Raw genomic sequence first — 26357 nt, forward strand, 5'->3', positions numbered from 1 at the left:
CCTAATGGTCAGGGGTCCCTTTACCTTTACTTTTAGGCACATACAGAAGCAGCCAATTCTTCAAGGATTCAGGTCCTAAACTATATTGGGCTTTAAAGGTGAAAACCAGGACTTTCAGTTTGACAGAAATAAGAGCTGAAGAAAGCACAACTGGCATGACATCATCATACCTGCCCAGTCCCTGCAAGTCTAGCCCCCCACCCATATTCTCAACTAAATGCAGTTTCCAAGCCTTTTTCAAAGGCAGCCCCATATAGAGCGCATGACAGTAGTCTAACCCGCAAGTTACCAGAATGACCTGGTTACTGGGGCCAGGTCATAGCTAGAACAGCAGTGATCCACTGGGTGTATAAGGGATAATAAATCAGTCTCTTCTCAACCAACCTGGTCCTGAGCTGTATAGGTCTTTAGATGTAAGTAAAGTTCATTTTAAGTGAGCCTGCTGGGAGTGTGACTTGGTTGAAAAGCTTTGGGTGGAACTTGTTGCACTAAGATTGTCAGCACAAGCATGTGTTTTCCAGATGGAACAATCTCCCTCTGCTTCTCCCTGAGCCCTGTTCTGGAGGACTGCCCAACCCTCCAGAGATTTGGAGAAAGGGGGACAGCCCTATTGAGCTAGCAGGAGTCCTTCTGCTGGCTTCCGCTAGTGCGCCAGGTTAGTTGAACCTGGTCCTTTTAAACCAAAATCAATTATTTATTTGCACAACTGAGATCTTTCTTGTGTGTGAATGCAGTTTTCCAACTGGCTTTCCTCTGCAATGTGGTTTATAAAGCCCCACGTAACTTCCTAAATGCAATCTGGAGGGAAGGACAGAGTGTCTCTAGATGCCAAGTGAGGAAACTGAACCTCACAAGGCATTCAAGGTAATCTTTCCATAGCTTTTCTCTTCGCAAGATGCTTGTGAATTTCCATTAGAAAAACAGCACGGCTGTCACTTGGTGTTGCCATAGTGCTGCTGAATACAGAACATAATAAACTAAGCTGCGGTGCCTCTGCCCCACTCCAGCTACTGTGACCTGCAGTTTGTGTGGCAATTCAGAAAGGTTTCTCTTTAAAAGCTGTTGCTTGATGTATACTACCACTTAACAGATGCTGATTGCTGCCTTTCTCCTGCTGTGTTAAGGGTACACCAAGCAGATTTTGGGGGTGGGGAGGGGGACACAGTTGCACAATAGGAGCACTTAGCAACAGTGGCATTTGTAATTGCTGCCGCTTTGAAGTGGAGCAGGCGAGCCCATTTCTTTTGCCTGAATCGATAAGCAAAATAGCCCCTTCAGTCATGTCCTGGGTGTGCCAGTCTCCAGTGTCTCAAGCACAAAACGGTTTTAACTCCAATAGCTGATTGATTTTTATTTTTTGTATGAAAAGTCATCCTTTCAGGGTCATCTTCGACAAACCAATTTGTTCTTCTGAGCTTCCCTTTCAGGCTTTCCAGCAAGGACCCTTCTGACATTCCCTCAATATGCCACACTAGCAAAGAAAAGCAAACAATGGTGTGTTGGCAAATGGTAAGAAAGGGATTGAACGCTGCTGTAATGTGCTTCTCGCTTAGAACATGCTGGGTGTATTTGGTTGGCCACTTCTAAAGGGATCAGGCAAAAATACAGAAAAGAACAGGAAATGTTCCCTTCCAAATGAGGAAAGGGCAAAACACTTGGGAGCGTCTCTTCACACCTGGGACCCAAAGCGGGCACTTTACAGTTTGCCTTGGACTAAGGGTGCAGTCTAAATTAAAGAGAGAGAGGTTATAAATTTCAATTTTAGTGTGTTGTCTGCTTGCCCCTCCAAAACATTACCAATCTAAAAACCTAATATAAAAATAAATTCCATTTCTTTATTATGAATCACCCATGAATTGTCACTATTAGCAGAGAAGAAGAGTTTGGATTCGATATCCCGCCTTTCACTCCCCTTAAGGAGTCTCAAAGCGGCTAACTTCCTTCTTGAGGCTGAGAGACTTCAGAGAAGTGCGACTAGCCCAAGGTCACCCAGCAGCTGCATGTGGAGGAGCGGGGAAGCGAACCCGGTTCACCAGATTACGAGTCCCCTGCTCTTAACCACTACACCACGCTGGTATAGAGGGAGGGGCCAAGCTACCAACAATTCTCCATTTGCCCTGCTGCTTGCAGAGGTCAGTGGCTGTCGCAGCAGAGAATGTAGCCAAGGACTCCCCTTTCCATCCTGCCGTTCCTTCCATGGGAATCACTTGACGTCACCTATTGCTAGTGGAGGTGCCAGCTGTCCACTTTCTATTTTGCACTGATTTTTAGCCAACCATTTATATGACTTTGATTTCTGACAGTCATCTTGAGCTGGATGGTGAGATTCGAATTTAATTAGTGTTTGATTATTAAACAGTGCCCTGCTGGATCAGACCAAAGGCCCATCCAGCCCACCAATATTGTTATCTCAGCAGCCAAGAAGATGCCTCTGGGGAAGCCCACAAACAGGACACCACTCTCTTCCCTTGCGATTCCCTTGCTGAATCACATTTCCCTGTGGTTCACTATATATTTTGTTGTGTTCACATGATGTTTGCTGGTTTGGAGACCTTTGGGCTGAAAAGTGGTATGTAAATACATAATAGTAAAGGTAAAGGGACCCCTGACCATTAGGTCCAGTCGTGGCCAATTCTGGGGTTGCGGCGTTCATCTCACTTTATTGGCCAAGGGAGCCGGCGTACAGCTTCCGGATCATGTGGCCAGCATGACTAAGCCGCTTCTGGCGAACCAAAGCAGCGCATGGAAATGCTGTTTACATTCCCGCCAGAGTGGTACCTATTTATCTACTTGCACTTTCGACGTGCTTTCGAACTGCTAGGTTGGCAGGAGCAGGGACTGAACAACGGGAGCTCACCCCGTTGCGGGGATTTGAACCGCCAACCTTCTGATCGGCAAGTCCTAGGCTCAGTGGCTTAACCCACAGCGCCACCCGCATCCCCGTTAAATACATAATAATAATGGCACTAAGTTCTGGTTGCTGGAACCAGTTTCCCTAGGAAGTCAGACCACTGGTTCATAAGGCTCAGCATTGTCAACACTGACTGGCAGCAGCTCTCCAGGATTTTCAGAAGAGTCTCTTCCAGCTCTACCTGGAGATGCCAGGGGAACATGGGACCTTCTCCATGCTAAGTAGATGGTCTACCACCAAACTACAGCCCTTCTTTCAAGTTCAGAAAAGGGGTGGGGGGCTCTACAGTAGCCAAGCACCAGTCATGACAAATACCTCAAGAACTTCCTCAAAATCCTGTAAAGAAAAGCTAAGAGATTAGGAAAGCAAGGCACTGTTAGACTACAATTTATAGTCTCAATATATATATTGCATATGTGATTTTTTTTGGCATCATACAGATCTCTCACATCAACGTTCTTTTGCAAAGTACAGGAAACACATTCGCTCAAAGAAACGTGAAACGGATGCTGCTCAAGCCATCGAACAGTAAAATGCAATCCACGTGGGAAGGTGAATTGTCTTGAAAGTGAAGTTGTCGCTGCCTTTCCTTTGCGTCCCATCTCAACATCATTTAACACCTCTATTAAAAAAATGGTTCGTCGCAGCAAGGCCCACAGATTATGGCTCAAAAACTGTACTGGGCATTTATAGGAATCTATTCAGGCTCTTCAGTTAGATGATGTATGGCATGAACATGCAATGTTCATTACTTGAAAGAGACACTCAGTACTCCAAGACCGGGGGGACCAATTTGATCTCTCAACCCAAAACATGATTTCTTAGAAGGAATCGCCAGAGTTCCATTGGATTGACTTCCTAGTAACTGTGCTTAGGATTACAGCTTTTGTCCTTCTGAAATGAACACTGAATTTACCCCAGATCATTGCAAGGTTAGCTGTCAGTTGACTATAACACTCATACTATCACTGCTTAAGCAAAGGCAAGGGAATGCAATGGGGCCATGTGTAATATTTTCCTACTTCCTAAAGGTGTCAAGAACCATGATAGATGAACTGGGTTAATAAGGATGCAGTATGACACACACTGTCCTCTGGGGTTTGCAGTCGCTGATCTTCAGCTCAAGCATTGATCTTCCTGCCCAAACTGTTCAAGGCAGCAAGGTGAGTTTAGTTCAACACACCTAGTTGTACCATGACAGCCCAGTGACAGTTAGCTGAACTTTCTCCTCCCCTGCCCCAAGGCTGACTTGGCCGGAAGCATGAAATTGGTAGCACAGGCATCTCCTGGGCAGATGTACAATCAGAGTGGGCAAGGCTAGCTTTGTTTCTCCAAAGTAAACGTGTCACCAAATTAATTCTCCCAAGTAAATATTAGCTATCGCTACGCTTCCTAGAAGCCACATCACTCAGTTCTTCTCCATAAAGAGTAGTGTTGGGTAGACAAACACCCCTCATGAAGATGCATCCACTTTGGCAGAGAAGTATCACAGGGAAAATGAATATTCTACCCCAATATAGCTTTCCATAAACGGAAAGCTGCACTCTTTGATTAGACCTCCCCCCCAAGTTTTGCTTTGCCTTAATGCACTTCCCCAACTTGATGCCCTCCAGATGTTGCTGGACTCCAACTCCCATTACCCTGAGACGGCATGGTCAAGGATGATGGGAGTTGTAGTCCTACTAGCATCTGGAGTGCACCAGTTTGGGGAAGGCTTACTTAATATTTCATGCTTTTTTTCACCCCAATGGATTCATGCTTCTTCTCAAGAAGCTGAGCACGATCCCTCATTGTAACTAGGGCTTCCTGTTACATCTCATTTGAACCTTTTCCTTGTATTCTAATCCTATGCATGTACTTACTTGGGAATCAACCCCACCAATTTCAATGGAACGTATTTCCAAGTCCATGAACAAAACCTAAGCAGCCTCTGTGGCTGGCACCTCATTCCCTTCCCCACATGGCCCTGTTAAGCAAGGCCACCTCCTGCCCTTTCAGGGCAATCCCAACACTTATGGCTTATTTTGTACCAGCAATCCACCTGAAGTGGGAACTTTAGTCTAAAAAGCCTTAGACTAAATTCAGTATCCTTCTCTAAGGCATACCTTTAAAAGAATAGTCTGCCCACCACAACCATTATATACATTCCTCTCCCAGTACAAGGGGCATGTGTATGGGTTGTGAGAAAACTTGAAAGAAAAAAGGGGAAATTCTAAAAATAAAATTTCATTTACCAAAAAAAAAACAAAAGCAACCCACTTAGATGCTGCATCTGTAATCCAGAGAGGCTCTTTGAACAGGCAAGCAGAAGCTGCTGCCTGCTCCCAGGCATTTTGACTCCCCACAGCACCACCAAACCACAGCTGGGCTCGCAACTTCTCCAGAAGTTTTGCCCAAGTTACAGAAGCAGCTTGTCAAGAGGCAGTAGAAGGATGACAAAAGCCCTCTCTGGTCATGAGACGCTCACTGTATAGATCTTGTGCATCCCAGCCCACATTTCAAAAACATTCAGGGGACAAAAAAAAGAAAAAGAAATATCAGAAGGCGATTATGCCATCTTCAGCAGAACCTGTGAAGTGGGACATCCCAAGTCCAGAAACAATCACTGTACCTCCATATACATGAAATATGCAACATCACAAGCAGCAGCAACTTTACATCAGGCAATGATTCTCTCCTTCCCTCCCCCATGCCAGTCCAGAATAAGATTGTTGATTTGCTCTCTTTAAATTATTTTGTAGATCTGTGGGTCTTCCAGAAGAAGTGGTGTCAAGTCACACCCGTTGCCGATATCTCACGAAGGCCCACACGGCAGCCGCCACTATGGCCAGCCCCGGCACTAAGATAACCGCCAAAGGAAGGCCTCCCGGGTCTCCGTCCCCTCGGTGGCTTGAGGGACCATTCTGGGGCAGCAGCTGAAACAGGAAGGAGAGCAGCATTGAGGACAGCCAAGCCAGAGCAAGAAACCTCATGCAATTTCTAAGGATCACGTACTTCTCAAGCCAAGCAGGAGCAAGACCCTCAAGTCGGGAAACCAGAGGGTGATTCTGCTCCAAGTTAGTATTCAACAAAGCTGAACATTCATTAACCCTAGACGGCTTGTGCTCTTTGCACAATAATGAGACTACCCGAACTTTCTTTTTTTATTTTCAATTTCCTACCTTCGCCAAATCTAGCCTCCACATTATGCTTGAGATAAGTCATAAAGTCTCCCACCTCTAGAGAATGGCTTCTTGTCATTGTTGAAGGCAGACTGCAGATGCCTTCCTCAACAGCCACTTTTCCCACAAAGCCCACCAACAACCTTCAACCTCAAACTTTGGATCATAACCTGCTTGGCACAAGAGAGACTCTTTTTTTATATAATTATGATGCTGATGTTGGAAAATCTTTTTCCATGCTACAGTAATCAAGGAGAGGATTTTACCTCGGCATACCACATGTTGAGTGAGATTTATTCTGAAGGTGACCACATGTGTGTGGCAACAGCAATCATTTACAGTGTTAGGAAACAAGGGAACTGAGAGACACTCTTGAAGACACATCACACTGCAGCACAGGGCTTTGTAGGTGCTGCCTAACAGGTGCCTGCAAACCCTTTTTAGACCCAGCCATATCTTTACCTTCCCCTCATGTTATATATGAAGTCAGGTGTGGGGCAGGAGGATGTGGCTTGGCCAATATGGCTTGGCAGGTCAAATGAGGCCACCTGGTGGGACGGATTAGCCCTGCAGGCTCCCCAACACTGCCATGGGGGCATACCAACAACAAATATTTGTTTAGCTTATTACATTTATAGACAGACTTCCTTCCATCATTAAACTCAGGGTGGCAGCCACTGGCTTCTCAGGTTCCCATCCAGATACTGACTAAACCCAGACCTGCTTAGCTTCAGCAAAGTAGTGACCTCATTTGCCTTGAGACTATACAATCCAAAATCTTTCCAGTGGGTGGAAGAACACCAGAAAAAAGGGCACCCCGAGTAACACAGGGATTGAAAAGTTTCATGTTTAAAATATATGTACAGCCAGATAGAAACTCTTTCTGCCCCCCATCTTCTTAAGGCTCCTCACCTTCATGGATTACCTCAGAAGCAGCAGTTGGCAGGGCATAACCTTTCAAGCTATAGCGGTAAGTTCCAAGAAACAAAATAATACACACCCTATGTTGAACCTTTAGTGATACTTTATCACCCGCAGTCCTGAACAGATCCACAACGTGCTGGTGCAGCATGTTCTTCAGCTCCTTGCCATTAACCTGAGAAAAAACCATTTTAAAACAACAAATTAGGCATACACGGGCAAGCCAGGTTAGATGCTGGATTGTACATAGCATTGACACAGTATGTAAGTGTTCAAAGGGCTTCACACCCTTTTACATTTTGGGAACAGGCAGTGAAATGGCCAGGATTCTCCATATATTCTTGAAACAGAAAATCTATAACTTCTTAACTATCGGCAAGCACCCAAGCTTGTGAAATCACGCTGGTTTCGGAAAGCTTTACGTGTTCAGCAGTAAATGTACGTTACTTGGGATAAATCTCATTGAGAACAATTAAGAATTCCTATCTGTTTTAAGTACTGCACTGTAAAATAAGCAGCACAATACGATAGTATTCCGACAAGTACCTCTAAACAAATCCAATTTGAATCAATGTACCTTCTTTTTGTTAGATGCTGTGGATTTGTCATAGGTCACCTATTTTCCAGGTGAGAAACAGAAGGGTTGGATGGGGCAGACACACACACATAAACTGAGGAGCAGGAAAGCCTTAGTATCCAACCATATGGGCTCAGACAAAAACAAATCAAAGCAGTAGGGATGTCCACATAGCCACATCACTGCCTCCAGAAGAAAGTGGCTTATAAATGAGTATTTCTACTTAAAATCAAGAGTAATGTTTAGAAAGAGGGCTCAATAAAAATACTGCCAATGTAAATATTAAAAGTTAGCACATTTCCAGAGTTATGAGAAACGTGGTTACATATCTCCCCACCCTCACAACTGCATGCACAGTGTGATGCCATGAAGACAATTTGCATGTGAAGCAAAAATAATAGTAAGTTGACAAATAGAACTAGAGATTTGGGGCAGCGAAATTCCACCCTCAACCAGTGAAACTTGGTTCTCACACTGCATTTTTGCATCCCTGGTCACCTTGCCTCTCTTTCTGTTTCCCAGCATGCACCAATGTGAAGCATTAGATTTGTGAGCTTCTTAGAGTAGGGACTCTTGTCTTATTTGCTTGTCTTACTCTTGAAAACACCACATACATGAATGGAGCAGCGTAAGTTAAACAGTGGCTTCAAACCGAGAGCAATGCATACTCTAGAAACACACTAGGGAAAACTGTGGCTCTTCACAGCACATTTTTATATGGCTCACATAATGAAAAATGATGTGTGACGGCCTAAGGGCATCAGTGAGTACATATTACATTTTCAATGTGCAACAGAGCCTTTACTGTGAGGCAATATTTGCTACTTTAAATTTCAGCTGGGGGGGGGGGGGGAGAAAACTTGGAAGATATCAGTAAGGTTTCTTTTCCCGCAGAAGCAAACAGTCCAAACTTCTAGAAGGGTGGAGGAACAACATCAGTATCTTACCCAGAAGATCCCTTCCTTTCATTGCAGAAACAAACAACTCTCAGGCAGGAGGAATTAGCTCCCAGCTTTGGATCACCTGCCTCTGGAAAGGCGGAGAAATGCCTCCATGCATTTGTTGTAAAATAAAGTCACACTGAGGAGGAGAACCAAGCCAGAGCGGATGCTCAGAAGGAGAGCAAACCCGTAAAGAAACCAAAAACTCAGCTGGGCTTTAGTTCCACTCACAAAAAACCCTTACAAAGGTCAGTTTCCTTAAGCCAGTTTTGAGGAAACTGTTATTATTGAACCTGAAACCATTTCTGTGGAGGGGTCTAAACTACTTACTGCTAAAATTTTGTCCCCCTCCTGCAGGCGTCCATCGAGGGCGGCAGCTCCATCTTCTTTGATTCGACTAACGTAGATGCCCGTGTCATTGGAGATGTACTGCTGGTCTGTTCCACCGACTATATTAAACCCCAAACCTAAGAACAAGAACAAGGTAAACAGAAATGAGAACCAAGACTAGCAAAAGGCCAGGCACCCAAAATACCCAACTGAGGCCATCCTTCTATGCCAGTAGAAATCTACGCCAAAAGCTGGGATCGAGGCCAATGCTATCTTTTTTTAAAAAACCAATTCTAGTAAAAGCATATTTTTCACTTTAATGTTAAGTAACATGGTTTGGAAAGAAGCCTGAAATTACAATAGTTTTAGGGCCTTCTTTCTGGATACACGATCTTCACGTAAGAGTGAGGTCAGGCAAATGTCTCCTTGTGTAAAATTGAATTCGTGCATTCCACATACCTTAATCAGACAAAGCCAGTGTTAGAAACTCAAATATACAGTGGTACCTCGGGTTACATACGCTTCAGGTTACAGACTCCGCTAACCCAGAAATATTACCTTGGGTTAAGAACTTTGCTTCAGGATGAGAACAGAAATCGTGCAGTGGCAGCGCAGCGGCAACAGGAGGCCCCATTAGCTAAAGTGGTGCTTCAGGTTAAGAATAATTTCAGGTTAAGAACAGACCTCCAGAACGAATTAAGTTCTTAACCTGAGGTACCACTGTATTAGCTATTCACCTAATGCCCCCTTAAAGCTAGGTTATGGGCGTAATGACAGAATATCTAGTTGCAATTTTTTTTGCAAGACAAAAAAATGAATTGTGCATTTATCAACATATATACACAAAATCAAGAGTAATGTTTAAAACACTTTTCTGCCCCTCGTTTACTGTTTTTATATCCTGAGGCTCATCCAAGAAGAAAAGCACACTACATGGTCCCAGAACTTCATGCTCTGTATTCTCAAGTGGTAGATTCCATGTGTGACTGCTCCCTCAGCTCAAATGCCTTCTGAGCATGGGAAGAAGAAAGGCTAGGATTAAATCTTCTCTGCTCATCTGCAGATAATGATGATGATGATGATGATGATGATGATGATGATACAAGGTGGTCAAACATGTGATCCTTCATCTGTACTAGAAAATGGCATAATCCTATGAGGATTGTGCAACATCAAATAGTTCTGATGCAGGTTGCCTTGTCAGTTGCTAAGAATTTTAGCAGGCTAGGCCAGCCTTCCCCAAGCAGATGCCTTGGACTACAACTTCCACCATCCCCAACTATCAGAGATGCTGGCTGTGGCTAACAGCACTTGTAGCCAAAAAATATTGGAGGGCACCCAGTTGGGGAAGGTTTGGCTAGACCAAATTTGGACTGTTAGTGAAAAATTGCTTGTGAGCAACAAGCAGCATTTCAGAGACAGAGAGTAAAGTGAGTGGATTGGGGCCCAGTCTATGGTCGGTCACATCAGTGGCTCCACTTTGTTAATTTTAAAGGGGAATGATGGTGGTGGTGAGAAATAGTGACCAGATACAGGTGACAGATTTCCTTCACCTATTATATATGTGTCAAAGAAAATATTTTGGTATCTTCACTCTTGCATGTCAAGCTGTGCCCACACAAAAAAAATCCCCTCAAAAATACAGCAGCCCTGCTGCCTTTGCTTCTGGTCACTCTAAAGAGCGAAGGATATATATGGAAGGAAGGAAGAAAAGCCCCATGTTGAGGCATAGTCCTGGCCCTGAAACAGTTGAATCCTACTAGCCTAGAGTTTGTTATTCATGCCATCTCACTTTTCCAGGCAGCAAAGGACAGGCAATCAAGAAGGCCAAATTTCTACAGAAAAGTATTCAGGAGATTCTACAAAGAAGAGTTGACAATGAGAGGGGTAAGTGGGGTGCAGATCCAGTCTGCAACCACTAGTACAGTGGTACCTTGGGTTAAGAACTTAATTCGTTCTGGAGGTCCGCTCATAACCTGAAACTGTTCTCAAATCCCAGATTCCATTCCAGATGCTGCCAATCTTTTAAACACAAAAGTCAGCAGCAGGCTCAAATCCTTCCCAGTCAGCCATAACGTGCTTCACCTTTTCTATCTGCACCCAATGTCTAAACCAAGGTTCCAACTTTAATCAAAATTTGAAAGCAGGATTTGCAAATCCTGGTTAAAAAGAGGCTTGCCTTTTTACTAAGGCAATGGCAGGGTAAGATATTTTATGATGTTAATAGGAATCATTTTGAACCAGAGAGTGATGAGTACACCCTGATTCTACTCTTCTACTGGAGAATGCCATTAGCACAGGTCACAATTCATATTAGCATTGGGATTAGTCCATCGGGCAATGTTAAAAGGAAATAATCAAGGCCACATGATATGAAATTGTCAAATATGCTAAATTAGAAAGCAATCAAAATGAACCAAGGTTGCGAAAAGGTAGCCTGTACTGTATGAATCTTAGTATTCAAAGGAGGAATTATGAGCTTTAATTTGGGGCAAATTCTGAACTGTAGCAAACATGATAGGATATGGGCAGTTCCTTTCTTTCTGCAACAGCTCTATCTCACTCTTCTATCGTGCAGCAAGTGGAAGTCTATACATCTGTGTATATAGGAGGGGTGAGTGCTCTGCTCTTGTGACTGAATCCTACTTGCTGGTTTTCCACAGGTATCTGGTTAGCCACTATGAGAACAGGCTGCTGGACTAGATGGGCCCTTGGCCTGATCCAGCAGGCTCTTCTTATGTTCTAATTCAGAAGCTCCCTTGCATTCAAGGGAACTTAGTACAAGGGAAGTGTGTACAGGACTGCAATCTCAGTCTTGCATTCTGCTGCTGGTGTGTGTGGGTAGATCATACAGAGTTCCACTGCACCTGCAAATACATGCAGTTTGCCTCAAATATATTCTCAGAAAAACAAAAATGTGCTTAACCTATTAAGAAATCAATGCAATTCTGAGTGAGACCGAAGGTTAAGTTTAAAGCCTTCGATCCAGTAACTATATACTGTAATAACTCAAAATGGTAAGCATGTGATGTAGCGACTTAAAATGGTAGGCAATGTGATGTGAGCCAGATTGCAATGCCGTGGGAACCGTTCTCTCTCGTGCTGCAAGGGGTGCGGGGGGAGAGAGAGGCCGAAAAAGCTGCACCGAGTCGGCACAGTCTATTATTAACATTTCCAAACAGAGGCGTCCTCTCGCCCACGCAGTGAAGTTCTGTACAAGCAGCTTCGCAAGGACAAAAAGTATACAGGCCTCAGCCGGGCGCTTTCCTACTAACTCAAGAGTCAGGACCCAGATCCGAAAGTTGCTGGTTGCTCGGCGCTCGGGGAAGTTGGCCGGGTCAGATCTCGGAAGCGAAAGGCTGCGATCCAAGCCCACGCGGCCGCCCTCTCCCCACCCCACCCCCCACTCTGGAGTTGTACCTGAAGGTCCTCTGGTGAGATCGATCACTTCCTCGGAGAGGAGGTAATCCACTCCCCCGTTCATGCTTTGCTCCTCAGCGGCGCTGCCTCCCGCCCGGCCGCCCCTTCTCCGCGCGTTTGAAGGTGAAACAACCGGACCAAAGCGGCGGCTGCCGCAGCAGCAGCAGCAACAGCGGCGGCAGCACTTTCAGTTTTATCAGCCTCACGACAGGAGAAAAGGAAGGCGGCCGCTGAGGATTCTGGGACTCGTAGTCCTCAACGGGCTTTGGCAACTTGCGCGCGGGCCCTTCCCCGCCAGGCAGTCGCTTCCTCAGGTGCGGGGAGAGACGTTTCGTTTCCGTAATCCTGAGGGTCCCGTTCGTTCGTTTATTATTTATGGAAGTATTTATATTATGTTGTAAGCCGCCCTCTCACGAAATATAAGGGCGGTGGTATGAATAATAATCAATAATAACCATTAATAATAATTAACAATAATTAATGATTTAGACCGCCCTCTCACAAAATATAAAGGCAGTCAGTAGCGACAACATTTTAGGCAGTACTGTTTGCAAGTAGTAAGGAGAGGGCTTCAGGTTCATAGTCTATGAGGAATTGCGCCTATTTTTCAAAAACGGGACGCCACTTCCATCATCTAAATCCCAAATGTTATACATAAAACCCAAAGCGGTCCCACAAGGACCCGCCTGCGCGCCAGGAGGGGTGGGCAGAGCAGAAGCAGCACAGGCCAGGGAGGTCGCCTCATCCATCAGCTCCTCGTCAATTTTATTCTTTTATTTTACGCATGAAACGCAGCATGCAAACTTTGGACGTCTCGGCTCCATGGCTACTAAACCACCGCTTGGGGGAGGACTTGGACCAGCTGAGGCTTGGAGGGAGCAGGCTGGCACTCTTGAGGCAGGGGAGAAATCCTGTCCTGTGGATCACAGCAAGCGAGGGAGAGAAGTCTAGATCTCTCAGCTCTGAGGGAAACGGCTTGAAGAGCTTCGTGGTTCCAGGAGCCGTGACAAAAACGGCTGGAGCGACCCGAGGTCGTGACGGAGATTGTTAGAGGAACCCCTACGAGGAAAACTGATATCCTGACCCTCTGCCAATGGTAAAATGCAAGGATTTTGTTTTGGTTTTTTGCTGTATTCTGGAGGAATGGGAAGCTATGGTAGCTGTATGAAGATGTCACTGGTAGACTACAATCCTAGATCTATTTACATAGGAGTAAGTCCCATTAAATCCAGTGTGAATTTCTTTTGAGTAGGCATATGTTATACCACTGTTAATGGTATGGTTACCTTATCACTTCTGGTTTGTTTGATTCACATTGTGAAAGAGGAAGGTAAAAGGTGTGTGTGTGCTGATTTTAGGTTGAAAAATCAATTGTAAACATAGTCATTAAAAATCCTTTCTTTTTTGTTACAAAGAGCTTAGCCTTCGTTTTCGCTTTTCTGTTTTGCTGAAAAAGCAAAGCCTTTTGGCACCATAAAGATGAATATATTTATTATGGCATAAACTTTTGTGGATTACTGTCCACTTCATCCAATACATGAAGTGTTACACAGTGTTATGGAGGTTACTTTTGGAAGGATTGTGAAGAGTGAGGTCAGAGTAGTCATTAGGGGATTTGGAACATGGGTCTTCAGGATGCTGATGACACTCAAATCTATGGGCAGTATTCAATTACTATGTCCAATCAGTGTAAGGATAGCTGCCTGTGTAGCATGACTTCCCCCATCCTCCCCCTGTATGGCCTCCCAAAATCTGCTCCAGAGTTGAGGGAACTCTAGAACAGATTGGGGCACACTGGGGGAGCGGGAGCGGGGAGAGACAACATTCTGTTGCTCAAGAACATTCACTAAATGCTATTCTGCATTCCACTGTTTCTTCATGGCATCTTAAATCTTGTGTTGTCATGCAGGAATTGGGCACAGTGGTACCTGGGAGCAGTGGTGGACTGGAAAAAGGTCTAGAAACAGAACTGAACAAATTGCTTGCTTGTTAAGGCTGGAGTTGTAGTCCCTTCGTAGCAATGGGTATGTAACTTGGGGGTGCACCATCTTTGTTACTGGACATCCAAGTTGCTTCAGTGACTAGGAGTGTCTTCTGCCAGCTTCAGCTGGTGTGTCTGCTATAGCTGTTCCTGGATAGCAAAACCATACTAGTCTAGTTACCGTATTTTTCACCCTATAGGACGCACTTTTTCCCCTCCAAAAATGAAGGGGAAATGTGTGTGCGTCCTATGGGGCGAATGCAGGCTTTCGCTGAAGCCTGGAGAGCAAGAGGCGTCGGTGCGCACGGACCCCTCTCGCTCTCCAGGCTTCAGGAAGCTATCCGCAAGCCTCGCGTGCCCGGCGGGAGGTCCCGCCGGACGCGCGAGGCTTGGGGCTGCAGCCTGCAGCTCGAAGCAGGGGGCGAGCTGCGGAGCTCGCCCCCTGCTTCGGGCAGATGTCCTTAAGCCTCGCGCGCCCAGCGGTGCATCCCGCTGGGCGCGCAAGGCTTGGGGCGGCAGCCTGCAGCCCAAAGCAGGGGGTGAGCTGTGGAGCCTGCCCCCTGCTTCGGGCAGATGTCCGCAAGCCTCGCGCGCCCGGCGGGCGAGCAAGGCTTGGGGCGGCAGCCTGCAGCCCGAAGCAGGGGGCGAGCTGCGGAGCCCGCCCCCTGCTTCGGGCAGATGTCCGCAAGCCTCACACACCCGGCGGGAGGTCCCGCCGGGCGCGCAAGGCTTGGGGCGGCAGCCTGTTCTGGGGGCTGGGGTCGGGGGAAGCTCTGGCTTCCCCCGCGCCAGCCCCCGCGCCTGGGGGGAAATAATTTTTTTCCTTTATTTCCCCCCCAAAAAAACTAGGTGCGTCCTATGGGGCGGTGCGTCCTATGGGGCAAAAAATGCGGTAATGGTTACCTCCAGATAGGGTTACTGCAATATGCTCCCTCTGGGGCTGCCCTTAAAGCTGATATAGAAGCTGCAGCTTAGTGCAGAATGTAGCAGCAAGGCTGTTGAAAGGGGTGCTCTACTAATAACATATGTATAACCAGGGGTGGTGCATCCCATTTTGCCACTTGAGGTGAAATGGTGCCGCGTTGCCCGCATTGCTGCCAGCACTGCCTCTGCTCCACCCACCTCTGCCAGCTGTGGTGCCAATATCTTAGCTCAATGAGATCTCATGAGATTTTGTTCATCGGAGTGGATGGGGTGCCTGCGGGGACAGCACCTTGGGGGCTTCAGCTGCCTGAAGCTGCTGCTTCACCCCCACCTCATGGATGGGCCAGCCATGCATATAACACCTAACTGAAAGAGCTGCACTGACTTCCAGTATGCTACTGAGTCAAGTTTAATGTCTTGCTGTTAGTATATAAAGCCTTGAACAGCTTGGCATCACGCTACTTCTAAGAATGCCTTACCACTTGTATGCTGCTGGTGGTCACTTCATTTTCAGGAGAGACACTCCTGGTAGTACCGTTTGCTCCCAAGGTTTGTCTTAGGTTCATTAACAGCAGGGCTTTTAGTGATGTGGCACCTGTCCATTGCAATATGCTTCCAGTGAACATCAAGAAGATTCCTGTACTAGTGGCATTTAGGTGCCTGCTTAAAGCTTATCTTTCCACTCAGGCTTTCCCTGAAGGTTGAACCAGCAATGTTGATGTACTAATCTGATCTATTCATTTATGATGTATTTGTTTTCTCAATGTAATTTTATTGTTGACCAAATCTCGTAGAATTGTAGAGTTGGATGGGACCACGAGGGTCATTTAGTTCAACCCCTTGTAATGCAGGAGTATTTTGCCCAACATAGGGCTCAAACCCACAGCCCTGAGATTAAGAATCCAATGCTCTACTGACTGAGCTATCTCTTTGCCCGATAATGGTGAAGAACCCTAGGTCAGTGGTAGAACATCTGCTTTGTATGCATAATGTCTCAGGTTCAATCCCTAACATTTCCAGGTAAGGCTAGGAGAGACCTCAGTCTGAAATCCTGGAGACTATCAGTCAGTGTAGATCAGGCATAGGCAAACTTGGCCTTCCAGATGTTTTGGAACTACAACTCACATCATCCCTAGCTAACAGGACCAGTGGTCAGGGATGATGGGAGTTGTAGTCCCAAAACATCTGGAGGGCCAAGTTTGCCTGTGCCTGGTGTAGACAATACTGAGTTAAATGGACCAAAGGTCTGACTCAATACAAGGCAACTTCCTATGTTCTTATTTTATGTCATTCATTATCATGGTTTAAAAAAACAACAACATTGGTGTTACAGAGAGCTTTGAAAGTGTTTATGTGTATATGTACATGCACACATATATACATATTGTGGGGGTTTTTCAGTGAGTGCAATATTTTATCTGGAGATAAATTACATCAAAGATCAGTTTAAAAATGCTAATGAAAACCTTACAGACACAAATATATGTTTTGCATATTACTCTACTTAATTTCCTTTCTCAGTTTTTGATATAGCGAGTGCATTGTTCACTTCTCTGATCTACTGTGTGCTTACTTCCTGCATTGATTCTATTGGATGGATTCTTGAAACCAGTCTTCTTAAGTGAAATAGCAGTATAGTCCTGTAAAACAAAGTCAGGCCAATAGCAGCAAAAATGACAAATGCAGTTCCTACAATAATTGCTATCACGGTACCACTCATGCCTTGTGGAGCTGGTCCACTGTCAATGCTGCCACCGTAGCCTTTATTGAGACAGTCAGGAGGAGCCCAGCCATAATCACAATGACAATGTTTGTGGTTGTTGCATTTCCCCCGATTATGGCACTTTGACACATTACAATCATACTTCAAGAGAGACATGCTCTTGCATTCCCTACTAATGCACAACATGCCAGTCCCACAAGGGGTGCCATCTCTCACTGCTGCAGTATCGATTATATCCATTCCAAAGTGGTAATCTGCACCCCAGCATTGGGTACTGCCAATTAAGGTTTGAATTATGGTGCGGTGTTCCACCAAAGAAGGAAGTGTCTGCACGTTAGCGCACTGGATTTGCCCACACAGGACATTCTCAGCATTACATTTCTTGTAAGTTCCAAGTCCCAGGCCACAGTTGCCAAAGCGATCACCACGAGCATTCATTACTTTGAAGCAGTTGTCTGAAGCAGCTGATGCTTTCTTGCCAAAGATCATTTTGCACTGCTCACTGTGAGTAGCGCAATTCCCATGATAACAGTGTACAGCACTATTGCATGGGGCACCATCTTGCATATAAACATCTTCAGGACACAATTGTGATGACCCGTTGCAGTACTCAGGAAGATCACAGTTGCTAGTTTTCGCTCTGCAAACTGTTCCAGCTGGAAGATACTGACACTTAGTGCAGCACTGTCCAAAAGCACAAGTGGCACCTGGACTCAGCCTACAATTAGATTGACAACATGGATCTGACTTACACTTAGCTGGTGAGCCACAGTCGCATTGCTCTTCATCTTCCACTATTTCGTTGCCACAATAATTGAGATTATTTTTTTGACCAGCTGTTGGTGGAGTGAGCAAGCAGTTAGAGTTCCTTAGTTTATAATAATCGTTATAACTGCAATTGCTAAACTGATCGACTTCATCTGGAAAAGCAGCCATAATGCAGGATTTTCGTTCACAAGTACAGTATGTTCCATCATGTTGCATGCCAAGATTATGTCCTAATTCATGGGCAAAAAGCACAGCAAAAAAGGACACACTGTAACCCACATAAGATTCAACACCAGATGCCCAGTGAGAGCTACAAATTGTTGCTGTGAATGCTAATCCAGCTGTCTGTCCATACAGCTTATGTACAAATAAGTGACCAGCATCATTAGGTAAATGTTTATTTAGTGTGTTTTTTCTCCAAGTATTGAAAGTTTCAAGTAATTGTGACATTTTATCAGCAATTGCTATGAGGTTCTTTTCTGACCATATCTCCAAGCCAGCTACAGACAAAACAACACCAAGAGGCTTAAAGAATGCATTGGCAGTATGGACTATCTCTAGAACACGTGCACTAGTCAAAGTTTGATTTCTCCCAAGCTGTATATATAGTTTTTGTTCCACCACAATTGCAACTTCTACATACCTGGAGTCTGTCCACCAGTCATTTTCAGAACGTTTGGCTGGTAAATGCTCTCTCTCCGGGATCATGGCCTCTTGACGACGTTGTTCTTCCTCTGTTAGCCCACACCTCATACGGATAGTATCCTCCTTTTCTTCCAACCTATATACCATGTGCTGAGAAGTAGTAGATCCCTGAATAGGCTCAATTTCATAGGTGTCATTTCCTAAGTGCAGCAGACCCCTGAGGCCCCCTGAACAAGTGCTGAGGGTAACCCAAGAGGAAGGCTTGCCTTGGACAAAGCCACGGTAGAAGCAGTCATCTCTTATGAAAGGATAGTCCGTCTGGAGGTCCCCTTCCTTACTGTAAGTGAAGACAGGGAAATGTTTAGGGACAAAGCCCCTCTTTTGCTTGAGATGAATCACATGCTCTTTTCCCTCAATTTGCAATAGGTAGGTGACATCATGGGGATTTTGTTCTCCATATCTAGGGGTCAATTTCTTTGGAATGGTCACCTCATAAGAGGCATATCTAAAACCCTGTGGTGGTTTCTGATCTGCATTCCCACTCACAACATTGAATGAAATCAGCACTAGCAGCCACACATGGTGGCTAGTCATTTTCCCTGACAGTGGAAAGCAACCTCCAGAATACCCTGCTCTAGCTTTCTATCCCAGCCCCAAAAGCCTCCCACAACTCAGCTGAGAGCAGACCAGAAAGAAGATGAGGTGGTGGTTGTATGTGAGCTAGACAAGGAAAGGGAGGATTCTGACCCTGGCAACAGTCATTGCAGTTACCTTTAGAATGTAGGCGGAGCCTGGAGAATCAGAGAAATAATAGAATGGAGAATAGGGAAGCACATGGTGGAAGGGGAAAGGTGTAATAGAGATAGCTGGGTTAAAGGGTTATGGGAAGAAGAGGCAAGTGCAATGGGAAGTTGAGAAGCAGGGGACCAAGAAATGGGAGATAGTTCAATATGTTGACAGTGTAATAATAGACACGTATGACATGCAGGATTTGGGGTAGGTGCAAAACATCCATTTGATGAAGGGGCCCTCTTTGGAATTTTACTAATATTCTGAGAGTAGACTGGAGGATGTGGGATATGCGGATATAACCCATGGGTTAGTACCTAGGTTCCCCCCCCTTTTTGTATTTAGATCTTGGTCAAGTTCTCACCCAGGAAAACCTGGGACCTTAGGAGTTAAAAGACCCCTTTTTAGTGTAAGTGAAGACTGGTACATTTTTAGGGACAAGGCCCCTCTTTTGCCTGAGCTTCAGCACATGGCTCTTTCCCTCAAACTGAGCAGCTAGGTAATGTCTCGGGGTTCTTGTTTTCCACATCTGGAGGTCAGTTTCATTGGGATGATCACATTGTAAGAGCTATGCCTAAAGTCCTGAGGCAATGTCTGACCATTGGACTCACTGAGTCTCCTCCATAGGATCATTATCAATACTTTGTCTGATAGGAAAAAGTCCTCTAGACTAGAGCACCCCACTCTGGTGCAGAATGGGCAGCGGATGAGGAAATATATTCTGTTCCTTGCAAGGAGTTAGTAGCTTTACAATTGGAATGTAGGTGGAGCTTGGTAAAGGACAGAGCAGAATGGTGAGAGAGTAGGTTATAGTTTGAATGTGCATGGAGCTTGGTCAGTGATGGATAGAACAAAATGGAGGAAAATGGCAAAAGAAAGGGAAAGGTGCCTGAAGATGATTGGCTGAAAGCATTTCAGGAAGAAGAATTAGGTGTGATAGGAACATGAGACGCAACAGATAAAAAAAAACAGAGAAACTGACAATGGAGTAACAGAGATGTGTGGTATGCATTTACAGAAAGACACTGTAGCCACATTACTAAACATTCTGGGAGTACACATTGTTTTCTTGGTACATGATTTGAAGGAATCATGTAGCACATAAACAGGAGCAACCTCTACCAGCAGAATATGGGATGTGAGGAGCAGCAGGTTGTAATGAGTATACAGCAGAAGTGATACTGGGTGCAAGTTGCTGCAGCTCAGCCTGCCCCAGACTTTAAAATGTATATGTATTTATTTATGACTAGAAAAACCTATCAAAAAATAATTCCTTTTTTTAAAAAAGTCAGTCTTCAGATAGGATCAAACATTTGGGCCAGTAGGCAAAATCTTTATATTAATAGACCATTCATCTTATTGCTTTGTCGAATACAACCCTTGCTGAACGTACAGGCTAGCCTGGTCAATTGGTTGTGGTCAGAGTTGAGTTGGCAGGGAGCCAGTCAACTGAGCTTCCCATCTCTTGTGGTTGGGGAGGGGCATTGGGCATGATCCATAGTCAAATAAGAGGACCTCTGGGGGCTTAGGCAGGCCACTGTGCATCCAAGTTTCATGTGAGATAGCCTACTAGTACAGCCCACGCTAGTGTGGGTAGTGTGCTAATTGAGCACAAAGATTCTGCATGCCAGTGAAAGCTGGGTTTGTGTTAGGAGGGAATAAGTTAATAACAATTATATGTGATGCATTCTGAAGTGTGGGGGATTTTAAGTGGAAATCCTAACCAACCTCAGACCCTCCTCTAAACTGCTTGTCAAATGCTAAATGACTTAAATTGCCCTCTCAGACCTCCTCCTAGACCAAATTAAGTACCCAGTTGCCTTTCAAAGAAATCAAACATACGTTGTACATGACCCAGATTAAATCACTGACTACTGTATTTTATGCTCTCACCCACCCTCAACTACAAGCAATCAGATGACATACACATACATCAGCAATCAGTTGAAATGTTTTGTTGTGGAACTCCACTTGTTATCTCTTATTGATAAACACAAGATTTCCATATACTGATGTGACAGGAATACAAATTACCGTACATCCAAATGCAGTTCTTAAGAACTGATGAAAGACTTGCAAAGTCAAATATATCTGCATATTTCCCTTTCACACTTTTTATATATTCTGTCATTGTTCAGTTCAGTAATCTGCTGTGCACTTGCTTCCTGATTGTGTTCAGTTGGATGGGTTCTTGCCCTGTCTTCTCCAGCATTGCATCAGTCCATATCTCAAATAAACACACAGGCAAATATAGTGATGTTAAATTCTAGAGAATAATATTTTGAAGAATATTCTCAATTAATGAGAATATTAGAGAATTTCCATTTAAAATAGGAGAATATTCATTTTAATGCATTGGAAATGATATTAGTTAATATACATGCTTATTTATGGGTAAACTTGTTCAGATGGCAAACAAAAACTGTACAGATACTTTTATTTAATGGGGCAATGCGGTGAATTCATATTCTTTGATAAATAAAAATATAGAAATGTCAACTGTTTAAATCAAGGCCACTTCACATGCTGTTACACATAATTGTATAGGTACTTTAAGTGTATAAAGCATTAAAGCTACTTTATGTAAAAAACAAAACACTGTATGACCAAGGGTATAGAATTGCTAAGAATAAGGTCACACCAAAATATAAAAAAGGCTATTACATATACAGTGGTACCTCGGGTTGAGTACTTAATTCATTCTGGAGGTCCGTACTTAACCTGAAACTGTTCTTAACCTGAAGCACCACTTTAGCTAATGGGGCCTCCTGCTGCCGCTGCGCCGCCAGAGCACAATTTCTGTTCTCATCCTGAAGCAAAGTTCTTAACCTGAAGCACTATTTCTGGGTTAGCGGAGTCTGTAACCTGAAGCGTATGTAACCTGAGGTACCACTGTAGTTGAAATACATAGGAATTCAAATGTTCATGAAATTAAATGAATAGCATTTTTAAAACTAAAAAAATAAATAAATAATTCTGTAGCTCACATTTCAGAACTGCCAATGATGAGTGACACAATGCCCAGTAATGTAACTCATTTTTCATTACTTACACTGGCAATATCACAGCTTGACTTATTATTTACTAGATTTTTTTTAATATGGGTTGTAAAACTGGTTCTTACATTTGAATTTACAGTTTGTGGAGAATATTCTCTGGATAATTTTCTAGCAGAGAATATTCTCAAGAATATTCTCATTCTCAAGAATATTCTCACCTCACATCACTAGGCACACACCAGCTATAGCGCTAATAACAAATTCAATTCCTTCAGCAGTTCCTGCAATGACAGTGTCCTGGTTTGGTGGAGGAGGGCCACTGTCAATGCTCCCACAATAGCCTTCATCTACACATGAATGGCACATTCTAGCATTCCCCTTAATATACATCATGCTCTTGCCACAAGGAGTCCTATCTCTCACTGCTCCAATATCAGGTTTAGACAGTCAGGAGGCGCCCAGCCAGAAACACAATGACAATATTGGTAGTTGTTGCATATTCCCCTATAATGGCACTTCGTGACATTACAATCATATTTCAAGAGGGACCACCCTCTTGCACTCGACATTAATACACATTGTGTTCTTGCCACAAGGAGTCCCATCTCTCACTGCTCCGATATCAGGTGTACCCTTCCACTGTGGTAGTCTGTTCCCCAGCAGTTCTCATTGCCAATAAGTGTATTAACTATGGTGCCACATTCTGCATGATATGGTCCATTATTTCATGCACATCTGTTTGGCACATTCAATGCATTGTTCAATTCTGTGATTTAGTCTGGACTTTCTTCTTTTTTAATATCTTGCTCATGCTTTCTTTCTCTCAATCTGACAAACATTTCTCTCAAGTGCTTCCTGAAATAAATACCCAGAACAACAAGAACACAAAAAACAAATATAATTACTCCTATAATTGCTGCTGTGCTGGAATTAGGGCTAAAAATATTCTGTGGTGGAGGGGGTCCACTATCAATGCTGCCACCATTGCCTTCACTGAGACAATCTGGAGGAGCCCAGCCATAATCACAATGACAATGTTTGTAAGTGTTGCATATACCCCTATAGTGGCACTTTTTGAAATGACAATCATAGTTCAAGAGGGATACACTCTTGCACTGCCTATTTATGCAAATCATATCAGTGCCACAAGGAGCCCCATCTCTCACTGCTCCAATATCGAGTATTTGTATGCCACTGTGGTAGTCAGTACCCCAGCATTGTCTATCTCCAGATTGTGTTTGAATTATAGTGTTATGCTCCTCTAAAGAAGGTAATTCGTCAATATTATCACATTGGATTCGACCACACAGGAGATTCGTAGCATTACATTTCTTATAAATTCCATGTCTAAGGCCGCAGTTGCCAAAGCGATCCCCTCGACCATTCAGTTCATTGAAGCAAGCCTTTGAAGCAGCTGTTGCTTTCTTGCCAAAGATCATTTTGCACTGCTCACTGTGAGTTGTGCAATTTCCATGATAGCAGTATACACCATCACTACACGGGGTGCCATCTTGTAGATAAACATCTTCAGGACACCACTCTGAAGTCCCATTGCAGTACTCAGGAAGATCACAGCTGCTAACCTCTTGTCTGCAGACATAATGAGCTGGAAGATACTGACACTCAGCACAACACCGTCCAAAAGCACAAGTGGCACCTGGGCGCAGCATGCAGTTAGACTGGCAACATGGATCCAACCTGCATTGATCTGGTGAACCACAGTCACATTGCTCTCCATCTTCCACTACTTTGTTACCACAGTGTTTGAGTTTATACATTTTATCAGGCTCTGGTGGGATTAACAAACATGGAGTGTTCCTTAGCTCAAAATAATTCTGATAACTGCAGTTGCTAAACTTATCAGTGTTTGCCTGAGCTGCAGCCATAATGCAGGCATGTCGTTCACAAGCACAGTATTTTGAATCATGCTGCATGCCAAGATTATGTCCTAATTCATGAGTAAATGTATTAGAAAAATCAGACAAACTATAACCAACATATGATTCAACACCACACGCTCGATCAGTCCAACAGATTGTTCCTAAATATGATAATCCTCGCGTACGTCCAAAGCCCTTATATACAAATAAATGAGCAGCATCATTCTCTAGATGTTTATTTAGGGTGTTTGTTCTCCAGTCATTGAAATTGGAAAGCAGGGTGTAAATGTTGTTATCAATCACAATGAGGTTCTTTTCTGACCAAATCTCCAATCCAACAAGGGTCACGACGACACCAAGTGGCTCATATAATGAATTAGCAACATGAATGACATCTAGAACTCGCATAGCAGCAACAGTTTCATTTCTATCAATTCTCACATATCTTTCGTAATCCACAACAATTGCAACCTCTGCGTAACGGGTATGTGTCCACCAACCTCCTTCTGGAGCACCCCTAGCCACTATATTATCTGTTTTTTGGATCATGGTCTCTTGATGCCTTTGCTCTTCTTCTGTTAATCCACATGTCATACGTGCAGCACCCTCTATTTCTTCCAACCTATACATCACATGTTGAGAAGTAGATCTCTGCACAGGCTGAATTTCATAGGTGTCATTTTCTAAATGCAGCAGACCCCTGAGGCCCCCTGAACAAGTGCTGAGGGTGACCCATGAGGAAGGCTTGTCTTGTACAAAGCCACGGTAGAAGCAGTCATCTCTGATGAAAGGATAGTCCACCTGAAGGTTTCCCTCCTTACTGTAAGTGAAGACAGGGAGGTGTTTAGGGACAAAGCCCCTGTTCTGCTTGAGATGCACTACATGGCCTTTCCCCTCAATCTGCAATAGGTAGGTGACATCATGATGTTCTTGTCCATACCTAGGGACTAGTTTTCTTGGGATAGTCACCTCGTAAGAGGCATACATAAAGCCTTGTGGTGGTTTCTGACCTGCAGTCTCACCCAAAATATTCAACAAGATCAGCACCAGTTGCCATGTGTGGTGGTTAGTCATTTTCTCTGACTGGGAAAGCAACCTCCAGACCATCCTGCTTTGGCTTCTTATCCCAGCCCCAAAAGCTTCCCACAGTTGAGAGCAGACCAGAAAGATGAGAAGGTGGTTGTTTATGAGACCATCAAAGAAAGGGATGGTTCTGTCCATAGCAACAGTCATTGCAGTTACCTTTAGAATGTAGGTGGAGCTTGGAGAATCAGAGAAGGAATAGAATGGAGAATGGGGAAGCACATGGTGGAAGGGGAAAGACGTTGCAGAGATGGCTGGGTGAAAGGGACACAGGAAGAAATGGGTGCTCACTCTTTTCAGGTGGGCAGCAGTTGCAGCCCCTCGCTCTCTGCTGCCATCCTGGCTGTCAACTCATGCATGTTTGTCAACTGTTTTGGGAATTCCCCCAGCCAGCATGTTCTCAGGGTGGAACTTCTCTTCTTAACCCCAGCTTCAAAGGGGCCAATCAGAGGCCCCACCAGTTGGGCAGTGCCTTGCTGGCTAGCCAAACATTGGCTTCTGCCATGCCTGCACCAGGCAGCAACACCTTAAAAGAGCTCTCTGCACTTGCCTTCTGCAGCATTGTCGGCCAAAGAGCAATCTTACCCTTCCTCCCTTATATTTAATTGTTTTTTATATATGTAGGTCAATGTCCTATAATGTTTAACCACATTTCACTTTTCAGGTTGCTGCTTTAACCCTGCTTTATTCCTTAGGTTGTATTCCGTCTAACTGATTTTGATTCCTTATGCCTTCCTTGCTATGGTTGCTAGGCGGGAAGGAATTTGCCTGCAGATGAACTGGACTGTCTTGAGGTTTTGCCTTCCCCACAGCAAAACATCACAATTTTTAGTGATTAAAGCATTGGGTGGAATCCAAGCCTTCAGGTTTTGGGTAAAGTGGTGTATCACCCTGTCCTGACCCAGGAACATATTCAGGGTTACCCTTTAGACAGATCTCGGTGGATGTATCTGTCCAGAAGCCAAGAATGAGACTGATGGGCCATAGAGCTTTCAGCGGTGACCCTAGATCAGCAACTTGGTGAGGCCATAATCTTTGGCACTACCCTGAAAATGTTCCAGCACCTCTGGCAGAAGGCTTCCCAGAGTGGCTGGGGCAACCTAGTCCAAACGGGCAGGGTACAAATAATAAATTATTATTTTTATTATTATTTATTATAAGGCTGGAATGGATATACACCCAATGCCTGAGTCAAAATTCCACCTATACCTGTGATCAATAAAGTTGTGGCCATTTTTAATCCAAACCACTGTCTGTGCACGTTTGGTCTATTACATCTCAATTTGGTCACATGCTGGGAGGGG

General features: G+C 44.4%; 3 protein-coding genes across 6 annotated transcripts; all 3 read right to left on the reverse strand.

The window, feature by feature from the left end:
• Positions 1 to 3298: 3298 nt before the first annotated feature.
• SYNJ2BP (synaptojanin 2 binding protein) lies at positions 3299 to 12497 on the reverse strand. Its single transcript, XM_083607524.1, has 4 exons — positions 12262 to 12497; positions 8842 to 8978; positions 7073 to 7168; positions 3299 to 5826 (listed from the first exon to the last, which is right to left on the reverse strand). The coding sequence occupies exons 1-4, from the start codon at positions 12323 to 12325 to the stop codon at positions 5686 to 5688; spliced, it is 438 nt and encodes a 145-aa protein (XP_083463650.1). The 5' UTR covers positions 12326 to 12497; the 3' UTR covers positions 3299 to 5685.
• Positions 12498 to 16648: 4151 nt separating this feature from the next.
• On the reverse strand, positions 16649 to 25113 carry LOC310759779 (disintegrin and metalloproteinase domain-containing protein 21-like). Of its 4 annotated transcripts, XM_083607486.1 has the most exons (4): positions 24981 to 25113; positions 21131 to 21318; positions 18301 to 18639; positions 16649 to 16806 (listed from the first exon to the last, which is right to left on the reverse strand). In XM_083607486.1, the coding sequence occupies exons 2-4, from the start codon at positions 21220 to 21222 to the stop codon at positions 16725 to 16727; spliced, it is 513 nt and encodes a 170-aa protein (XP_083463612.1). In that variant the 5' UTR covers positions 21223 to 21318; positions 24981 to 25113; the 3' UTR covers positions 16649 to 16724. The 4 variants fall into 4 exon arrangements, 2 of the variants coding, with proteins under 2 accessions (XP_083463612.1, XP_083463611.1); XR_014546494.1 differs by lacking the exons at positions 21131 to 21318; positions 24981 to 25113 and adding an exon at positions 17642 to 17725 and having other exon boundaries at positions 18301 to 18983; XR_014546495.1 differs by lacking the exons at positions 21131 to 21318; positions 24981 to 25113 and adding an exon at positions 17642 to 17887 and having other exon boundaries at positions 18301 to 18983.
• Positions 22577 to 25203, reverse strand: LOC310759560 (disintegrin and metalloproteinase domain-containing protein 20-like; the record flags this gene model as incomplete). The annotated part of the gene is made up of 1 exon (XM_083606826.1): positions 22577 to 25203. The coding sequence occupies one exon, from the start codon at positions 25201 to 25203 to the stop codon at positions 22864 to 22866; it is 2340 nt and encodes a 779-aa protein (XP_083462952.1). The 3' UTR covers positions 22577 to 22863.
• Positions 25204 to 26357: the final 1154 nt, after the last annotated feature.

The sequence above is a fragment of the Podarcis filfolensis genome, assembly GCF_964270895.1.
Source record: "Podarcis filfolensis genome assembly, chromosome: 1".
NCBI lineage: Eukaryota > Metazoa > Chordata > Lepidosauria > Squamata > Lacertidae > Podarcis > Podarcis filfolensis.